The 17,717-nt window shown below is 33.6% G+C and overlaps 1 protein-coding gene across 1 annotated transcript; it reads right to left on the bottom strand.

Moving 5' to 3' along the window:
* Positions 1-3,075: 3,075 nt before the first annotated feature.
* On the bottom strand, positions 3,076-17,404 carry LOC132543302 (cubilin-like). The gene is made up of 8 exons (XM_060206791.1): positions 17,329-17,404; positions 14,991-15,093; positions 9,510-9,622; positions 9,043-9,204; positions 8,572-8,662; positions 7,753-7,871; positions 5,512-5,730; positions 3,076-3,404 (listed from the first exon to the last, which is right to left on the bottom strand). Exons 1-8 carry the CDS (start codon positions 17,402-17,404, stop codon positions 3,076-3,078), a joined length of 1,212 nt encoding a protein of 403 aa, XP_060062774.1.
* Positions 17,405-17,717: the final 313 nt, after the last annotated feature.

Here is a 17,717-nt window from a genome sequence, read left to right as displayed (position 1 = left end):
ATCTCAAAACTACATGGTTACCATCAACCCCATGAACTTAATCTCAAAACTACATGGTTACCATCAACCCCATGAACTTAATCTCAAAACTACATGGTTACCATCAACCCCATGAACTTAATCTCAAAACTACATGGTTACCATCAACCCCATGAACTTAATCTCAAAACTACATGGTTACCATCAACCCCATGAACTTAATCTCAAAACTACATGGTTACCATCAACCCCATGAACTTAATTCACAACTACATGGTTACCATCAACCCCATGAACTTAATCTCAAAACTACATGGTTTACCATCAACCCCATGAACTTAATCTCAAAACTACATGGTTACCATCAACCCCATGAACTTAATCTCAAAACTACATGGTTACCATCAACCCCATGAACTTAATCTCCAAACTACATGGTTACCATCAACCCCATGAACTTAATCTCAAAACTACATGGTTACCATCAACCCCATGAACTTAATCTCAAAACTACATGGTTACCATCAACCCCATGAACTTAATCCCAAACTACATGGTTACCATCAACCCCATGAACTTAATCTCAAAACTACATGTTTACCATCAACCCCATGAACTTAATCTCAAAACTACATGGTTACCATCAACCCCATGAACTTAATCCCAAACTACATGGTTACCATCAACCCCATGAACTTAATCTCAAAACTACATGGTTACCATCAAGCCCATGAACTTAATCTCACAACTACATGGTTACCATCAACCCCATGAACTTAATCTCAAAACTACATGGTTACCATCAACCCCATGAACTTAATCTCAAAACTACATGGTTACCATCAACCCCATGAACTTAATCTCAAAACTACATGGTTACCATCAACCCATGAACTTAATCTCAAAACTACATGGTTACCATCAACCCCATCAACTTAATTCAAAACTACATGGTTACCATCAACCCCATGAACTTAATCTCAAAACTACATGGTTACCATCAACCCCATGAACTTAATCTCAAAACTACATGGTTACCATCAACCCCATGAACTTAATCTCAAAACTACATGGTTACCATCAACCCCATGAACTTAATCTCAAAACTACATGGTTACCATCAACCCCATGAACTTAATCTCAAAACTACATGGTTACCATCAACCCCATGAACTTAATCTCAAAACTACATGGTTACCATCAACCCCATGAACTTAATCTCAAAACTACATGGTTACCATCAACCCCATGAACTTAATCTCAAAACTACATGGTTACCATCAACCCCATGAACTTAATCTCAAAACTACATGGTTACCATCAACCCCATGAACTTAATCTCAAAACTACATGGTTACCATCAACCCCATGAACTTAATCTCAAAACTACATGGTTACCATCAACCCCATGAACTTAATCTCAAAACTACATGGTTACCATCAACCCCATGAACTTAATCTCAAAACTACATGGTTACCATCAACCCCATGAACTTAATCTCAAAACTACATGGTTACCATCAACCCCACGAACTTAATCTCAAAACTACATGGTTACCATCAACCCCATGAATTTAATCTCAAAACTACATGTTTACCATCAACTTGGTGAACTTAATCCACAAACTACATGTTTACCATCAACCCCATGAACTTAATCCCAAAACTACATGTTACCATCAACCCCATGAACTTAATCCCAAAACTACATGTTTACCATCAACTTGGTGAATTTAGTCCACAAACTACATGGTTACCATCAACCCCACGAACTTAGTCTCAAAACTACATGGTTACCATCAACCCTACGAACTTAATCCCAGACTACATGGTTACCATCAACCCCACGAACTTAATCTCAAAACTACATGGTTACCATCAACCCCATGAACTTAATCTCAAAACTACATGGTTACCATCAACCCCACGAACTTAATCCCAAACTACATGGTTACCATCAACCCCATGAACTTAATCTCAAAACTACATGGTTACCATCAACCCCATGAACTTAATCTCAAAACTACATGGTTACCATCAACCCCATGAACTTAATTCCGAACTACATGGTTACCATCAAGCCCATGAACTTAATCTCAAAACTACATGTTTACCATCAACTTGGTGAATTTAGTCCACAAACTACATGTTTACCATCAGCTTGGTGAACTTAGTCCACAAACTACATGTTACCATCAACCCCATGAACTTAATCCCAAAACTACATGTTTACCATCAACTTGGTGAATTTAGTCCACAAACTACATGTTACCATCAACCCCATGAACTTAATCTCAAAACTATATGTTTACCATCAACTCGGTGAATATAGTCTTCTACTTGCGTGTCACTTGTCTTTTCGTTTTCGACAATTGATATAAGGTGATTCCAATCTCAAATACACACTTTTAGACATTAGTAATAAAGAACAAAATCACAGTATAATAACAGACATATACCTTTTCTCTGGTATCTTACAAACAACAAACTTAATTTTTTTATGTTAGAAATTTATTGGTCAGCTTACAATAATATCAACGAAATAAGCAGTATGTGCATACATCAACTTGATAAACAATAACAAACGATGAGAGTAAAGGGATTAGGTTGATAATGTAATGAACGATTGTCTTTATCATTGTCAAAACGCAATGAGAATTCGAACACGATTGGTGTTCGATGGCTTATACAACATACTACGTTCATGATACAGTTAGGAAACACTCAATATTGCAATTACCCCGATCAGATAAAAATTATCTACTCTCTTTTTTTATATTTTAATTCATACCCGAGCTCCAGATTTGGTCATTTGCAAATCTCTTGGATTCTGGTGACAACGATCATATATTTAAAAAAATCAATTGTAAAAATGATGTAAGGGCATTTAGAACCCTTGATGTTATCCAATCCGGAGAAATCTTTTGGAAACACAGTAATTCTGAATAAGAATCCATTACATTAGATTCAAGAGCTGAAATGAACTCTTCCCGCAAACGACGGATTCTTTTGTTCCAGTTTGTCGTTAGTGTCTACTTTTCTTTGATGGCAGAAAACGTCGTCAAATTCGATGAGGCAATATTCTAGAGATGGACGTTAGTGGTGCATGAATCCATTATGCATGCTAGACTTTCGTCTCTGAATGTCCAACATGAGTGAACCGACCCCTGGACTGATGGGAGTTGAACACAGAAAACTCTTCTGTCGACTCGTGCTGTCTCCAGAAGAGGAAGATGACCCGCATATGGAATTGTTTCTGGTCGACGGTGTCGATCTTATCGAAAGAGGTTCCACGTGTTTCACACTTGGCGAAACTCCCTTTTGTGACGAGCAAAAATGGCGGATTAAGGTGACAACTCCGACGAAAAGAAAGGCTCCCCCTGCCCCTGATCCGAGGCCGATGTAAAGACCAAGGTAAAAGTCACCTAAAATAAGAGCAAATTGTATAGTTTGTGATTATGACACGATTTGTATGCCCCGGATCGAAAGATAGGGAACATGATGTTTTGTGATGGCTGTCTGTATTAACTTAAACCTTGTCCATAACTATTGCACCGTAAGAAGTAGGGCTTCCATATTTGGTAGTATGTTTTTTCAATGTGACATTGACCGTGACCTTTGACCTACATTTGAAAGTAAAACAAAAATCATTACAACAATGAAGACATAAGTGCTTACAAAAAAATTAGCACTTGCCTTACACATGTCCCACTTCAGAAATTTGTTGCAATCGGGGGCATAGTGTTTCATAAACACATCTTGTTCTTTCTGAATTTTAAAACACAGCAGAACAAAATCTGTAAATCCTTATAATTCAAGTCGAATGTGAGAAATGAAAAAAAAAAAAAAATGATTGTATGAACCAGGGACGTATATGACAGATATACGTCCCTGTATGAACCAATAAAATAATTAAAGCGAGCCATGATATCTGAAAATATTCAATGATCCCCATAACAAATGCAATGTGTTCCCGAGAGTAGATTTGTTCTTTAATGAGATTCGTCAAATTTCGGATAAGTGACTTCTCCATCTAGTTTTTTTAATCTCTTACAACCAATTTTGATTTTATTTAGTCGCCTCCTTGGTTACAACAATTTCGGTCCTTAGCATCAATGGAAAGTCTGAGAACGACATAATGACCGTAGGATGCAGTATAATTCATTATTTGACTACAATACATTTACGATGTATTTAAAATTTTGACTTTCATATGTAATTTACTTGTGTGTCTTTTTTTTTCAATCTTAGAAGTTCATTTATCAATCAGATATATTTAAACCGTTGGTGTTATTCATTCATTATTGCCACTCGATAATCAGTCCGCATGCACGTAACGATCTGGGATAAATGATTTACATTGTGTACCATAAAGGCCATGGCTTACACACCCCAGTGTTCACACTATTTAGGGATAATTCTCACGATAATCCGTCACATTAGCAATCAAAGTACCGACTTTTGACAGACCTCCAACTTAGGCAGATCCTATTAACCCCGGAGTGTTATCACGCGTACAGGACGATGAGTTGAAAACACTTGATTTGTTGGTGGTATTTAAGTATAGGATTAAATCTTCCTCTGTTACGTCATGTAACGCCGTGACCAGTACTTAGATATACAAGCAACGACTAGTATATACAACACTCAGTTAACCTTTCTCCACAAATGAAGTCATCAGATTAAAAAGATTTACAATGTGTAATGTATTGTTACGAGGTGTATTCCATTAGGAACCATAACATGTACTGTAAATATAATTTTCGTGTGTCAGTAATTTTCGGGGTATTCGCTGAAACATTCAATTCGTGAAGAATAACAGTCGCGAACATGTCTGGTAGCTTTGAAACAATAAGTTCAGGACTCAGAATAGATTAAAACGCAAAAAATTGTCTGATAGACATGGAAACGATAAGTTCAAGAATTAGAATAGAATAAATCGTGAAATAAATTAGCCGCGAACTTGTCTGATAAACGGACAAACCGTTCTGGTCCCGTTTCTACTCCTCTTGCCAAAGTGGAGCTTATCTTTTTCACGATCGACTGAAAGTTAATTAGGTTATATTTCATAGGTACTGTACTGTGAAAGCTCATTGGGAACATTGTCAATTGACCAAATTAAGATTTCACGGACAATGTTGTTAACCTTTTCAGTTATTCGTGAGAACATTTTTCTGTGGATGAGATTCAAATTCTTTTATTTGAAAATTTAATTACGTGTTTCTATTTTAGTTGAATTATAAAAAAAAAAAACAGATAAATTTGGTTGATTGCATATACTCCTTAATAGCTGTAAAGTCAATTGGGATGCATTTTATACAATTTGAATTTAACAGCATTTTTTAAGTAACATAGATTTTAATCAGTGACTTTGAGTGTTTACAATGTGATTCTATTTGTCTTTCTCTGCATTAAAAAAAAATTATGAAAAATATTTGAGTTCACGAAAGAAAAATGAGATTTGTAGTTTTAAGAAAGTCATCGGAGATATTATTATCTTCACTTTTTAGGGAGATATTAAGCAAAATATACCTTCAGATGACGTGGATGCGACGACAGCAGATGATGACGTGGTGTCGATGACGGGTGCTATTTCACTGAACTTGATGACAAAACCGTGGAAGCTGAGAGAGGCGTCCGCGGCGAACTTGACGAGGAAGCTTGTTCCATTGCTGGTGTAAGAGGCTGTCACTCCATTAGGATGGGGTGTACACAGTGATACGATCTTTGTTTTTTCACATACATATGTACCTGAAACGATGAATTGAGTACATTTTGATACCAGTAGGTAGATATTATAATCAGTTTCCAACTCTTATCAAGAAATTTTAGACTGTAAAAAAAGGACACACAGGTAAATTAATTTTTAAACCGTATCATACAGTAGTTTCGTACTTCTAGAACTGTTTGCGGAATATATGGAAGCGAATTACGGAAATTCTGGAGGGAAATTAAGAAAATCGAAATCAGGAAACAGATATTAAATAATACGTGAGATTAAACACTTGTCCCGTAATATACATTTGATGTTGTGATAGTGAATACATGTTGTATTGAATCATACGATTTGTTTTTATGTGAGTTTTGTATACAAGACACACAAGTGAAACACACCATTCAATACAAATGCTAGAGTTCGATACAATTTAACTGCATCGTACAGCTGTTTCGTCCTTCTAGGACTCGTCAAGGATATTAAAAGCCTAAATTTTGAAGCATAGAAGGCGCCAGAATATATTATTTAAAATTTACAATATAATACGATATAAAAATGTAATATACAATATAATATGATATTGTGATGTTTTAAATATTACTGTTTACATACAGACTAACATAGTAAATATTTATATCAGCTGTCGATCTATTATTGGATGTAAGTCTATATTCAGCTGGCGGCCATGTTTATTTTACTCGCCCCTTTTTTACTGGTTTATACATAATAAGCTAGCAGTTTTTGTATCATATTTTGTTGAACCGTAAATTTATAAAGGTTTTAAAGGAATAGTAAATGAGATTTAGTGATTAATACATATATATATTTGTACTAATTTTGTAATGTATTATTTTTGACCGGGTCCTAGTTCTCAGCTCCAGGCCACATTTAGTATTTTGTAATTATTCTGCCATTTGAATCTCGCAGTTGATCCTATGTTAAGTTAATTAACAGCTTTATTCTAAGTATATAGTAAGATACTTAACTTTTTGCAATTGTATTCATCTGAACACATATAAAACACAAACGTCACATTTTAACACTGTTTAGATAATAATTCATATTTCAGCAATAATGCACCACTTTTTATGTTTACTATGATCGGCCTATGTCTATAAAAGTAAATTTGATTTACCTTAAAATTGACAAAAGGTCTAGTTGCAAGTCTTTTCAGTAGAATGCTTCAAATATGTTTCAATACACATTGGCTCGATTGAGTAACTTGGCGAATATTTTTGGCTACATGCAACAGTAATGAAAATCTTCACTCCTATTTGTCATGTGATTGGTAAATATATTTGATTATTCATCCATTGTTCTTTTATAATCAAGTTATACTCTATATCAGTATAATTCTTCTTGTTCACAAAAGCACCAATTTATCATATAAGACTTTAATTAATTAATTAAATTTAATTAAGATCTTTACTTTGAAAAAAAATAACACTATTGGGCATTCTTGCACTAAATGTACCAGTACTGTATGCAGTGCCTTACTGTATCTCACAACGCGAAATTCATGGCGAGTTAGTCGTCAAAGATGGTTTATAATCGGGTTCACATCCGATCAATTACTCTATATTATCTTCATATTTTAACATTTGTCCACCGATTACAACAGTACGATATTGCAACTATATAGCATTGTTAAAATGCTTTTGCCTACAGAGTTACAGTGAAGGTTCCCCAGGGTGTAATTTACAATTACATCTATATAGACTATAATTGGAGTAAGAGAACCATTTACTGTGAAATTATCTATTTTTGTGGTGGTTTAATTTTCAGTTGTCTCGTGAATTCTTTCAATTAACAAATTTATATGACCACGAACTGTTAATTTTAGTATGAAAATGAAGTGTCCGTGAGATAACTTTTTTTAAAAAAAAAAAAAAGCCAGTAGCCCCAGGAAAATATATGATTTAACAGTCCTTTATATATTATTTGACCCTGAAAATATCACGACAATGGTTAACGTCAAGTTTGATCTGTGAGAATGGACTACTGTACAAATTTTTGGCACAGACAATGAAGGAAAATAATTTAATGAAGTTACCCACCAGAATACAATTCCAGCGAATCAAATGCACAGTTGGTGGATGTTTCAATGTCACTAAATATTATGTCCAGGGATACCGTTCCTTCTGGGGCTGTTAACACCCAACGGCAGTTAGAATTCCTAAAACGAAAATATACATGAAATCCTGTGCATTCAATGGTAGTTACTAACAGATGGCAATTACAGTTACAAGCAGATGATAATTACAGTAACTAGTAGATGGCAATTACAGTTACTAGCCAATGGCAGTTACAGTTACTAGCTGGTTGCAATTACAGTTACTAGCCTATGGCAATTACAGTTACTAGCGGATGATAATTACAGTTACTAGCCTATGGCAATTACAGTTACTAGCATATGACAGTTACAGTTACTAACATATTATAATTACAGTTACTAACAGATGATAATTACAGTTACTAACATATGGCAATTATAGTTACTAATAGATGACAATTATAGTTACTGGAATTAAATATACGGGTGACAAGTTATGAACAAAAAACCCGTTTGGGAAACGTCTGAATTTTTTATTTTATTCCGTAAGGATATAATTTACATCATGCTTTTATTTGGAAATATCATTTTCTTGGAAGATATTAATGTAGAATCCGAGATTAAATAACAGACTTGGTACTAAAAAATCTCAAAAATACCTAACCATCCACATTGTTTCAAATTTACGCAATTGATAAAATAAGTATTATACTGACGTGTTCCCTTTAAGAAACAGAGCTGTTCTCAGCGAATAAAGATAACTTTTGAACCATTTTGAAGTGAAATGCAATATTGAATAAGGTGTATTTCATTTAACACTTACACAGTGTATTCCCCTGGAAAGTTTGGAGAGGTAATGTATTGAGGGGTTGAGGTAGCTGTGAGACTCTGTTCACCCGAACATCCACTTCCGGCTGAAAATACAAATGACAGACACACGAATTAAGTTTTTAAAAACTTATGTTGTTGCATTTAGAAGAAGGATATTTGCATATCAAATATTCGACTTAAAGTTATACAGTTATATCGATTCAGAAGTGTATAAAGTCAGTGATGAAAATGAAGAGACACATCAGCTCTGTGAAGTTTATCCAAAAGGTCAAGTGCAAAAGGTCAAAGGCTATACATATTCCTGAAAGTGCTTAACACTATCATGATACTAGGTTATATGTTTTCACTACAGAAAATTATCTTACAAAATGTTCCACTAGGCTACTAGCTATAAGGTATATCTACGTCATTAATCAGCTTACATCATTATAAAGTATATGTATTTACAACAAATATTACTTACACAAGTCTGCAGATTTCATAAAAGCCAGATTGAATCCTGCCCCTTGGTTGGATGAATCTGATGTAAAATCCACTCTGACGTAACGCTGTGATGACGTATACACCCCTGACTGACTTGTACCACATAAGGCTGATGCCAGTGCCGTGGATGACGTCATGTTACCTACAAAACATTTAAAACTTTTATGAAAAAATGTTGTATTTCATGTCGTGAATAAGCCAAGGAGAGCCCTTGTTATGAAGATATGATATAATGAAATATAAAGAAGAGAAGATATATACAAACAGAAGATAGAAATGCATAAACGATTAGCACACACAAGGAATATTGAAATCACTTGAATAGAAATCTTTAAAAAATCGATCATTTATTCACTTATAACTTTTTCTTGATTTTGGTTTCTTTGACACGCAAACCAGCTATTTCATACCAAACAATATATACAAAATAATTTAAGATCTACTTGCCATCATATATATCTATAAAATCCCCTGGACACGTGACGTCATAGTTCTCGATGTAGAAGAAGACAGTCCAGCTTGACGACCCACCATCGAGGATCCAGGAACACGAGAGGTCACTGAAGAGGAACGTTATTGTTAGAATATCTCGGAACACTTTTTAGACGTCTTGTATTATGTGTGAACTCGATTTGTATCTGATACCACATAAATAAAACTATAAACTGACAAAAAGTGTTAAACTTAGGGTAACACCATCAGATTATCATGTTTCAGTAACATTCGAAGTCATTATCCTATTGCACAATATTAACTTTTGTTGTGTGATAAACGGTGCTGAAGTGTCATGTATTTTCGACATTCCCCTAGTAAATCAACCTGTTGTTCATATTTCAGACATGCCTTTATTTTTTCGATTTGAAAACAATAAAAGATATTTTGTTGTGTCAGCACAATTTAAAATCAAACTCAAATTCGACGAACCTAGGGACAGTATGAAAAGAAGAAATATTTACACTGAAGAGATACAAGGAGAATAAGACCATGTGTTCCGTCGACGACACCAGCCATATAAATCAATACAATTAAGTAATGTCATGTCTCAGACATATGAACAAAAGACAGAATTATACGGAGACCCTTGAACAAGTATAAGGTGAATAAGAACAGGTGTTCCGGAATAGTAAGCGACTTTACCTGTCATGCAAATCTTGGCCAATCAAATTAAGTAATGCCACGTTCTCAAATGAGGTATACATCAACATATCAACTAGGCACACTAACGAGTACTAACCGTATCCAACTTCATACCGCACAAGGACTTTAAATAAAACCAAAATTAAACGTTTGTTGGAACAATTGTCCCTTTTGAATTCAATTAAGACATATTTTATCAAAATGCTTTTGCGCATGCTTGTCTTAACATCTAATGCATATTTAGACTCCAATACCATTTTAAGGACGCAAGAAAAACACACCTAGGTAAGCACTTAAGTAAAGTCTATTACTGTCCTCGATATGGTATAAACGACAAGCAACAAAACAAGAATTTTAAAGTCTCAGTATTGAAGATAATAAATCTACCATAATAAATGCTGATTTTAAATATCTGTTATATTCTGTAATCATTTTTCAGTGAATGTGTATAAAACCCAAGAGCTATTAAATCTGTAATCTCTCTTCGTATCAGTAGATTCCAATGCAATAACGCCCGAAGGCAACTCAAGTATAAATGTATCTATAATTATCCTAGTGTGATTTTAAAAAAAATTAATTTGATATGTAACATGAACTTCCATTTTGTTTACTATTTATAGAAAGGATAATTTTTTTAATCTTCGATATGTGATACACGTATTTCCATTACTTTAATCTGAAAACACAACGGCCTTCCAGAAATGGAAAATTCACAATAGGGAAATTACAATTCTCATGGTTTTCATATAGCTTGGTGGAAAACCAGATATGTTGATTTTGTCTCAGAGAAATTATGAAGAAAGCGGCTGATGAAAAAGAGTTTGTCGTGTCCGTGATTTCCAATTCTGTTGGTGTATATGATGGGCGTGCTCAATAATTCTCTTGTTGTTTAAAATACGCAACTACGGAGAGACATATACATTTCTTAGATCTACTATATATACTAGTTCTCATGGAAAACATGATGTTATTTATATCTACATGTATATAAAGAAAGTTATAGATGAAGCGCAGAAAACTTTACCCATCCCAAAATCTTCTCATATTTGTACCTGTTTATCTGAGTTTCCATCCCACCGCCCCCGATCGATTTTAAGTTTGAGTTAATTTTGTTACAATGTCAAGATTCCGAAGTTTGTATTAAATATCTCCATTTGAAGGGTATACATTTCATATAAATCGCATCTCGATCTACTTATGATGCATCATATAGGTTCGTGTGTATAACTGCAATGTTAACAGACAACAAAGAAAACGCGAAAGAAGGTTTTGGTGTGTTGCTGTGATTTTCTAGAAAAAAAAACTGTTTAGCTTGGAAAAATGAAAGTATTTAATCGTTTCAACATATGAATGACAATTGTAATGTGTTCTGAAATGAATTCCACCGTGGAACACTTTGAATATTTGCAGATGACAGGTATGTTTGCATATTAAGCCCACGCCGAAAAAAATCCCTCTCTATCATATATGTATTTCAAATAACAAAACCAATAAAACGCTTCAATATAAAGGCACAATTCAAAAATTGTAAAATGAAATATTTTCGTAAGGTAAGTAGCATAGAATGTTTAGATATTAAACAAAATTTCCAAAATAGAAACATGGCATTGATCTTGAAACAAATACGAATGTGTCAAAATAATATTGTTTCAATATCAAATATTATAATGCATTGCAAGAAAAGCCGATCGAAAACTTTGAAATCCTACATGTATCACCATAATACACATTACTAGATAGATAATTGACCAATTTCCGAAACACGTGCTATTGAACTTTTGACCATCAAGTGAGCACTACAGATATTTCATTGTTTGATAAGTAATATAGGAATTTTGTGTTCCATGTCATATCTTAAACTCCAATGAAAATAAACGACTGCTTTAAAATCTCGTCTCTAAACGTTTCAAGGTCAATATAAATATTGTAATTCACACTGTGAATGGGCATGTCAAGTACCTCTCTTTAACATTAATAATATTGATAGTATGGTCATGTCTGATTAAGTGGTCAATATTTATTTTAAACACTTGATCGATGTAAATAGATACAAATAAACTCGAATTGTTAAGCAACGCTTGTCATGTGTCTTAATCCCTAAGATCACCATGTTACAACACATAACAATGTCTGAGGTTGCAATAGAGCTATCCATGGCCCGAAATCTTACTTTATTGTACAAATGATAGCTGAAAACATGTACTGTATTCCACTGCGATTGACATAATGTATTTATATATCTGCCAAACAACAATTTAGGATGTCCGCTATAAGGGTATTCAGCGTCCATCGACCGAAGGGATTATCGAGACACCTCAATTCACACCATCGCTCTCGATTTTACTGTATAACTTTGTATTTGTTTTTTATGATGTATGTATGCGATGTAATAGAGGTAATATTTGTGATTTTGATAAAGGAGGCAGATTTCCTCGAAAATTTGGCAGTTCACTTGTCCATACTGTCGTTATTACTTCTTGATTGTGTGTTTCATATCCCTTAAGTAATGGATTATGTAAAGCAAAGTCTGCCTGGTCATTCCGTTCTTATTTACCTTTGTTCTCATTTGAGACCGTGATTTTACAATTTTGAATTGACTAAAAATTTACATGGCGGATGCCATTGATAAAGTAGAATTGTGTAAATATTTCTTTTGTTCCTACACTTCAGAATTTATCCTTACGGAACACCTGGTTTTATTATCATCATATCTAGCGCACTCTATATTACGTATAATTTATGTTATATATTTACTATGTAAAGTCAAGTATTTCATCTATGTAATAAATTAAATATTCCTGCGTTAATTACATGACATAACAACTACAATATCGTATCTCAGACCATTGCAATCTCTACTGTACGCCATGATATAGCTTTAAAGGATGATCTTGTGATTTGCTTTTAAATAGGAGTATGTTGGAAAATTAGAATGATACAATTTTGAAAGAAAAAGTCACGAAAAACATCAAGAAAATACCATCATGGCAACATAATGATAATTCAAATTCAAATTCCATTAAACTAGGAACGAAAACAAAAAAGATTTTCATGGAGACTCCTGAAAGTACAATGAGAATAAGACCAGGTGTTCTGGAAGTGTAAGCGCCTTTTGCTTTATCGACGACTCCCACAGTAAGGCATGTTTCCTGTGATGGCATTGTTCAGATTTAAGATTCACCAACAACAAAACAATGGTCTATACAGGGTAAAAAATAAGGATACTAGACTTTAAAATTTTGCACCTGTGCTAGTTAAGTTACAATGTATTAAGGATATCTGAACTCGCCAAATACATGATGTACAATTGAATAATAATTACCAAATAATGCACGTGTTTTATTGACTGCGTTAAAGATACATACGTATTAACAATTCAAAAATGTTTATGTCATCCATGTTACAAATAAGACGTGCGTGAATTGTAAAACGAATTGTATTAAATTCATTAAATATGTTATATGTTAAAATTCTTGGTATTACCTCGTGTAATAATTGAACCAATTTTGCATGTAAAACTGTTGAATATCATAAGAATAATAACTTTATAATTACGTGAGTCTTCACTTTAATCATAATAACTATTGGACAAATACTTTAACTTTATTACACGTTATAAGAACTTGAGTTTTAAAAGAAATATGTATGTGTCAGCTGTTATGCACTATACCCGTATTAACGAAAATTGCAACATAGATAAATGGTTTAAATTAAATCCGCGTTAATGAAGTAACATGTTATACCCTATTTAATATGTATGTAAACTATATACGTAAACGTCGAGACGCAGTATATTTTAAATTGATTCTCGGTACTGGAATACTGAACCACTGTAATTAATAAACGGAATGGAAATAGATTAAATAGAAGGTTTTTGCTTCTTTTTTTTTCTCTTTGTGTCGAATTTTAAAGTTCCTGTGTGATTAGGATCGACATTATAACAACTCTCACTCCCTTGTTCAGTTAACAGGTTACTTTCTCTCGTGATTTAATCGTTTGTTTCGAAATAGATTTTTGCTATGATTTGATTTTTTTATTTGAGTTTATAAGAAAGTGATTTTGTCAGACAGGAAATTCCTGCTAACTGAATGGCCATGATCTTCCGCCTGACTAGCAATAGATCGGTGTTGATACGTTGATAAAGTGTTAGAGCGTCCCTACTTCCGGAGCTGTCAATACAACTGTCACGCATCGGCGGCCACACACCAGAACGAAAGTGAGATGAATGAAGTTCGTGTTTTAATATATATATCCCCGGATGTAAATCATGAAGTATCGACAGCCTAGAGATTGGAGATAAGAAAACTGTTTTGTGTAGTCTACAATTACAATAAACTACATACATTATTATCCGGGTTCGTTTTCCATGTACATTTTTTTCATTTGATGTTCTAAAGAATAATGCTGACCTTTTATCTGTTTTTACCAACAAATTACATTATGTCAGGTTTAACCACGGATCGCGATGATTCAGTCGGTAAAACTATTTTAACGTCATGTTACGATCAGAGGTTTCTGCGGAATTACTCTGGATAGCAGTGGCTTTCCACCTGTCTTTCAATGAAATTACCACCAAATTCTTCAAGAAGAAACGAGCTGGCTGCTCATGGTGCGACAAACGCACCAAACAAACGAAGTCTAACAAGCATTATGATATTAACACCTATCCAAAACAACAATAGGTACACACATGCAGTGATTCATTTTGCAGCCCATTGTCAAATAATTGTTAGACGTGAAAAGAAGTCACGAGAAGTACATTTGGCTAAGAACAATAATAACTATCTTTACCTTTGATAAGTACCAGCGCCATTGTTGTAGCCTGGTGTCGTCAAGTACTGAAAGTCATTTGTACCAGTCAGGGTTAAAGTACTTCCACTGCATTGGCAGGCAGCTAGAATAAAGGTTAAACGTTAAAGTAATATAATGTTTACCAACAAGACACAATAAATCATATAGAAATAAATCAAATAGGTAGATGATCTTTTAAGAAATTTTTTGACTAAGTATGCAAGTGAATTCTTGTCCAATTCAATAACTGTAAGTTATGGAAAGCCTCCTTTGAGATAAATAAGTTAGATCTATCTTTAATTGCAACTAGTTAAAGATCACCTTCTTAAACCGTATGATAGCAATATTTGCTGTTTTTCATCATTGCCTTAGTTTGCGGATCTGGTATCAGTATCCGAACTCTGTAAAAATGAAACAGTGTACGATGGGCAATATAGAGGATGTCGTTGATGTAGGAGAGAGTGCTTAATCATTCAAGTAGTTCTGATTGTTTTTAAGGATCTCCATGTTTACCTACTGACCTGCTTTCCTCTATTTTGAGTTCCAATTAGTGTTATTTCAATACTCCCGTCTTCCTTTGTTCGATCTGACTTGAGGCCAATTATTTAATGGATTGTTTGCTTACATTAACAAAGTATAAGGATGTATTGTTTACCTGTGTAATACTTCTGTAACTAGATTAACCAGAATTCATATGATTAATTACCACACTCGGTTTCTTGTAGAAAAGGGCAATAGGAATCAAGTTAAATGTTATGTTGACGGAGTTCAAAGACACACAAATTCATTTAATCAACATAAAGTTCAAAATTTTGACAAATAAATGCAAGGCAATATGACTCGTTTAATACGACCAATTCAAGCACATTGTGGAACTCTTTTGCATTATTTAAGAAAAAAATATATTCAGGTAAGCCATATATTGGTCTTTGTTATAAAATATCCAGATCATTATTTTGTTATCTTCCGATTTATAAGGAAAACCATGAACAATAAATAAATAACTAAATAAATAAAATAAAATAAAATAATAAAAAAAATAATATAAAATTAGCGGCCTGTTTTTTTAGAGTATTTTAAAACATTCGATATTAAAAATCATTTTAAGCATAATTGTATCTCCCTTTCTGGGTTTTGGCATTCCCAAATAATTTTGGTTTACCTCAGTCGTTACCTAGGTCTCCACAATTGAGTACATTAGTAATATTGATGAGTCTCAGGACAGAGAAGCTGCATGATAAAGTTTAATTCGTTGTTAGGCTATAATGTATAGAATTTTGTATCAAAACTATTTTCACTATGATATACATATTACAAGGGAAAATTCTTAAAATAATAAAACCAGAATATGGTATTTCGTAGAACTATATTTCTGGATATAATTGGAAAATATGATATCATATTTATCTTCAAATAGCTTATGTTATTTACGGAAACTATACTGACCTATCTAAGAATGTACTACTTCAGAGAAATTAAGTCTGGAAATAGTTTATCAGTAAATTTCATTGCTAAAAAGATTTCCGCAGAAAGATGTTAATGTTCACGATTGTGGTAAGCATTCCACCAACCTGTATGAAAAACCTGATGATTTCAATTTCCCCACTGTGAATTTCCCATTTCTGAATTGCAGCATCCCTGCATCCCGAACCTTCGGTGCATAGGCAACTGCTCTTTTTTTCAAGAGTCTTCGTAGAAACATTTCTGTTCGTATTTTGCCATATTTTCATTGAATTTGATAAAATTTATTCCAACTCTTTTTTTCTCATTTTGTGTTGGTGCTCTTTCTTATTTTTATTGACACTATTGTTTATTTCATATACCGGACAATTGCGTCTTTGTGCTAAAATCATGGTAAATTTCATCTGAACTCTTTCGAAGAATTGTTTGACCTTTCCGATAAATGTCATACAAAATGCAAGTACATATTCGATATTAAAACATAATACATATCTTATTTAATCTTAATTTATCATTTTTATTATCATTTATTGAATTTAGATGAAATGCAGCTTTCAACACAAATTTACTATCGGATACAATAGAGCCAAATGACTAAAGTTGCATGAAACAGATATTTCGCCACTCTAGGATTCGCAAGTGATGCTAAGGGCCTAATATGCTCAAGGACCCAACGGAGGAAGATATTGATCGAAAATCAATACAAAAAATCACGTAAGGAGGAGCAAATTTCAAAGAACGACAAATACAAGCATGTATATATATTCTGAATCATTACTGTTCAAAGTAACCAAAACATGGCTTGGATTTCGCCTATATTGAAACAGGCCCAGGTATCGAGATGAACAACTATATGGGTAACTAAAGTGACTCTCACCTGGTGCGATGTATCCTAGGAGCAAGATGAGGTACACCTTAAGGGTGCACGTGCACAAGCCCCGGGGGTCAGGCATCAGCGACACACAGTAGGCGATCTGTAACAAGTAAAGCGATATTTATGCTGTTAAAAATCAGGAATTTATACTAGATATAGCATAACAATCCAGGTGGAAAAAAAGAAAGATTAAATCACCCCTGCCAATAAAAACATTATATGAAATATTTGTACTCTTGTCTCTGAAAATTAATGACATATCAATTATAGTTTATATGAACTGCAAATGTATTAACGTTTCATCAACTATCCAAAACATTTCACTGTATAAAATTAGAACTAGTTAACGCACCAGTATTGATATTAACAAGTAAAGTGAATGACCAAGAAAC

This window comes from Ylistrum balloti, unplaced genomic scaffold (genome assembly GCF_031769215.1).
Source record: "Ylistrum balloti isolate Yb309-2 unplaced genomic scaffold, AGI_CSIRO_Ybal_v1 Utg369752, whole genome shotgun sequence".
Lineage (NCBI taxonomy): Eukaryota > Metazoa > Mollusca > Bivalvia > Pectinida > Pectinidae > Ylistrum > Ylistrum balloti.
Note: the sequence above shows the minus strand (reverse complement) of the source record. Positions and strands in the feature narration are given on the sequence as shown.

Excerpts from the sequence above, each read along its gene's own strand:
- LOC132543302 (XM_060206791.1), bottom strand. The coding sequence starts at position 17,404 with ATGCCTGACCCCCGGGGCTTGTGCACGTGCACCCTTAAGGTGTACCTC. Across the intron at positions 9,205-9,509 it reads TTTTATAGATATATATGATG|GTAACATGACGTCATCCACG; the intron begins GCAAGTAGATCT and ends AATGTTTTGTAG. Across the intron at positions 7,872-8,571 it reads TTTCCAGGGGAATACACTGT|GAATTCTAACTGCCGTTGGG; the intron begins GTAAGTGTTAAA and ends TTTTCGTTTTAG.